This window comes from Cyprinodon variegatus, unplaced genomic scaffold (genome assembly GCF_000732505.1).
Source record: "Cyprinodon variegatus isolate N-32 unplaced genomic scaffold, C_variegatus-1.0 Scaffold374, whole genome shotgun sequence".
In the NCBI taxonomy this organism is placed as follows: domain Eukaryota; kingdom Metazoa; phylum Chordata; class Actinopteri; order Cyprinodontiformes; family Cyprinodontidae; genus Cyprinodon; species Cyprinodon variegatus.
In genome coordinates, this window is record NW_015150827.1 from 273215 (window position 1) to 277542 (window position 4328).

The following is a 4328-nucleotide window of genomic DNA, read 5'->3' on the forward strand; positions in this document are numbered from 1 at the left end:
TTAAGTTTCAATTTTACACACAAATGTAAATTTTTTAAGTAAAGTAAAAGTATCATTGCCTTAGAACAAATACATTAAAAGAAAAACACTTTATTGCTTTTAATCAGGAAGAAAGTCTCAAGGATTGATAAGATAACATAATCAGGACATGTGGGTCATACTTTGTCTCAGCTTATCGCTGTATTCATAATACCCATGTTTCTTTGGGAGAAACAAAAAAGCTCACAACAAACATACAGGATATAGTTGCCAGACGTGTTTTTTCCAACAAAAAGAGTGCAAAGCTGCTGAGGACTCATTTTGTAATATAAGGATCTTCAACATCCTCATCTGACAAAGATGAGTCCAATCTCTTGCTCTGATAGGTCACTTTGACACCCCCTGAGGGGTGGAGTTACAGCCTTTGGGGTTTTTGGTATTTGCTGAAACAATAAAGCACCTGTCGTCTCATTTGCGAGGGAGAAAAAAAATACTGAATTTAAGCCCGAGCCACTGCCCTGAAGTCACTCCGAGAAACTGCATCACACGTCTCTGCTTCAGGCAGGAAATCACAGACAGCATGGGAACGACGCGCTTACACAGGATCAAACTTTTGCTTCTATTTACTTTAACAGGGGTAAGTGCTGACATTTTATCATTTGTCTTATCAAAGTAATTTTATCAATAGAACAAATACTATAGCCCATTATTTATAAAGTGTATCCATTTCTGAATTTTAATTTACGTCTAGATAAACTGTAAAGGCAAGGAACTTTTAAAATCGATGAACACAGGTTCTTTTGAGTGTCCCTGCTTTCAACAAGTGCATGCACCAGGCCCGTCTTTAGCTCAATAGCCAAATTCATTCCAACCTGAAAGAAATACCTGGACTGAGAAGGCATGAAATCTGTGATGAGTGAAGGTAATGTGCAGCCTGCTGCCTCTCATGCTCCCTGAATATGATCCAGGGCATAAATGGCCCCAGGATACAATGTGAAATACCAACGGCTTGCTGCTCCTTGAATTATGCCATGCCATTAATCATCAAGATATATCCTTGTTTAACTCAAACAGTTTATTTGGTCTTTTTCAGGTATGCACAGCTCAAAATGGTATGTTATCTCAAAATTATTTTGGCAGAAGAATTTATGCACAGGATGTTTGGAATGCTTACTTCTGCACATTTTCATAACATAAGGTATGTTTTCCTTTCTTTCCTTCTACTTCTCAGACATCACCCTGTCAGTGTTTACGGTGACATCAAAGAGCATGACGGTGCAATGGAGCGGCCACTCGGGTGCCAGCTCCTACAAGATCACAGCCACCCCCAAGAACTCTCCCCAGCAGCCGGTCTTTGCCCAGTTCAGCGGGAACATGGTGATGGGCTCAGTGAACTCGCTGTCACCAAACACAGTGTACACCATGCAGCTGGAGGCCATGGACAATGCTCTCAATGTCCTGAGCAGCGCAGAGACGGAGGAGACAACGGGTCAGTGGCAACCTATAGCGAACACAATAAAACGGAAAAGTTACAAGGATTCAGAGTAGAAAACATTCTGAAAAAACTGCTTCCATTTCAACGATGGAAGAAGGGCTTCTATGATATTGATCAAGTTGTTTTAAGCAGAAAAAGAGTTTTATTTGAAAATAAATAATTATACTTAAATACATAGATTGAGAAATGTCTGATCATGAATTATACATGTAGATTCGAGATGCACCAATAAGATATGTGGATCACATATTCGCTCAGATATCGACTAATCAGCTGGATTGGATATCGGTGATTTGATATCGGGTATCAGAGATCCAATCCAGTGGATTTCACTTGGAACTATTAGAACTGTTGATTCTTTGTTCATGCCGCTTATTTGTATTTAATAATATGTCAAGGCTAAAGCCTTCCCTCACATGGTAAGATATATGGTTCATTCATTTAACAGTTCAATAGGACTGGTATTGGATATTGGCCGATACAGTCAGGCCAGCTATCGGTTTAGCGGAGGTCTTCAACAGGGGGTCCGCGGCCCATAGGGGGTCCACGGAGATACCGCATGGGCATCGCAAAAGTTTTGACTGATTAGACTTTTTTTATATTCCCCCCTGCAATTTTTTCCACGATTTGAAATGTCTTTAAATCCACATTAACATGAAATCAACACCCTGTTTGAAACAAATTAATGGATGATGGATGTCATCAATGCACACATTCAGCGACACACAGGAGCTCTGTCAAGCTGAGCACCGTTTCATTCACAACACCTGTCCCATCAACGAGTAATCAGACTCAGAAATACTTTAATAATCCCAGGGCAAAATGACTTTTGTTACATGACACCATCTGTAATAGAGTGACTATAGGACCAGTTTGATATAACGCAATTCCATACAATATATTTAATTAGGGGGTCCCCGCTCCATCTCACCATCAGTTTGGGGGTTTTGGCCTGGAAAACTTTAAAGAATCCTGGTTTAGGATTGGATCTGAAAAATAATGGATTGGTGCATCTCTAATGTGAATGTAACTTCTTTAATTGGGTTTGATAAAATTACATGTTAATAACATCATTCTAATTCAATTATTAAGCAGTAAATAATGACTTATAACGAAAAGGTTGATACCAAGAGGAAATCATTTAGTTTGTAGAATAGCTGGAAATTATCTCATTTTTGTTTTATATCAATAAGGACCTAGAAAATACTGCAAGCTTAGTCCTAACAAGTAGGAATTAAAAACTTAGTTTTTTTTCCTGTGAGGAAAATAGATTTGTGGGTTGAAGACAAAAGTTTTATGTAGGTCTGATGCTTAATTCTGTCAAAAACAATTTTATGGAGGCAGTTTCATAGCCTGACGTAGTCCGACTCAATTCTAGTCAGAATATGAGTCTGATACTGCTCCATAGAGCTGTGATTATGGGGCGTGTTTCGAACGAACCAGAAAAAAAAAGGCCTCTGCACCCAATTGGATAGACCTACAGTACAACCAATAAGAGCAACGGAGTGCGTGACGTATGTTAAGCGAGGCATAGTTGTTGTCCACAAAAATCAAAGCGTGCAGTTGCACGCCTATAATAAGAAGATGAGACTTGATCGCATTTCTCTGTTCCTCTTTTAAAATTAATTTGCTGTCGATATCTTCTAGAACAGACCTAATAGCAGAATCTACTCACCTAAACTCTCCAGCGGCAGCCATTATTGTTGTCACCCTAGCGCGCATTGGTCACGTGGTTGATTAGGTTACTGTTGATCATCTGTCCATCATCGTATAAAGCCCGCCCTGACAATTTGATTGGATCGCCAGAGGGTGGGCGATCATACTCGCGCTACTATGGAGCAGAGCCAGACCGAACTTCCCGACCTCAAATTTTGTGGGCGGGACTAAGTTCGGAATGGCACCCAGGCTAGCAGTTTCATGCTGTGGGGCAGCAATGCTCTCATTGGGGAAAAAAAGGTTGTACATAATAGAGTAAATATAAATGTAGAGAGATATCCAAATGGGATCCTTTATTAGAGGATGAACTCTATAATCAAAGGCATATAAAGGGGAGTGGCTGTCTTGTAGTTAGGGCATAAAACTTGGAATCCTGAGGTTTCCGGGTTCGAGCCCCACTCCCACAGACTGCCACTCTGGCTCTCTGAGCAAGACCCTTACCCCTACACTGATTCTGGGCGCCCCATGATGGCAGCCCACTGCTCCTCAAGGGGATACGCTAAATGCAGGGGTACATTTCTCCAATGTGAGATCAATAAAGTTCAGTTATTATTATCCTGTTATTATTTTTATATAGCTCTGCCAATCACACCCGGGTTTATCTGACTACCTTCAGAATATGGGGCTGTAGAGGATTGAACAACTTACCTTTCATCCTGAACTAAGTCGCACTGAGACCTTATAGGATCAACTTAGACAACCAACACAACCAGACTGGATGCCCTGAGTCATATGATGGCTGAAGAATGGGATGACATCCCACAGCAGTGTGTGACCAAGCTGATGTCCTCCAGGAAGAGGTGTCAGGTTGTTTTTGTTGTGGACAGGTCTTCTACACTCACTAATGAAGCCCCTGTTAATAAAATAAACAAATTGTTTAATAGCCAAAAGTACTTGTTTGATAACCTGACTCCGCCAGATGGATTTGCTCCGCATATCCATCTGGAAACCTTCAGTAGAAGTAATTTTGGGACGGGGCGAAAATACTGGTTAGCTGATTGGCCTATGTTGGTGATAGACGGGCCAAATAAACCAATCAGATCAACGAAGCATATGACGTAACAGAGCGACGATGAAGAGGAGCCAATTGATGGATCAAACTCTTGCCGAAACCAGTCGGGAGAAGAGCAAAAACATC

At 40.9% G+C, this 4328-nt stretch overlaps 1 protein-coding gene across 1 annotated transcript in view; it reads left to right on the forward strand.

Annotated features, from left to right (window-relative positions):
- The first annotated feature begins 453 nt into the window (after positions 1-453).
- LOC107092333 (fibronectin type III domain-containing protein 7-like) overlaps positions 454-4328 on the forward strand; it is a 14720-nt gene continuing 10845 nt past the window's right edge. The window contains exons 1-3 of the mRNA XM_015386741.1: positions 454-616; positions 1073-1091; positions 1211-1468. Of these exons, the coding sequence (XP_015242227.1) occupies positions 560-616; positions 1073-1091; positions 1211-1468 (334 nt within the window). The 5' untranslated portion in view covers positions 454-559. The remainder of the gene's footprint in view (positions 617-1072; positions 1092-1210; positions 1469-4328) is intronic.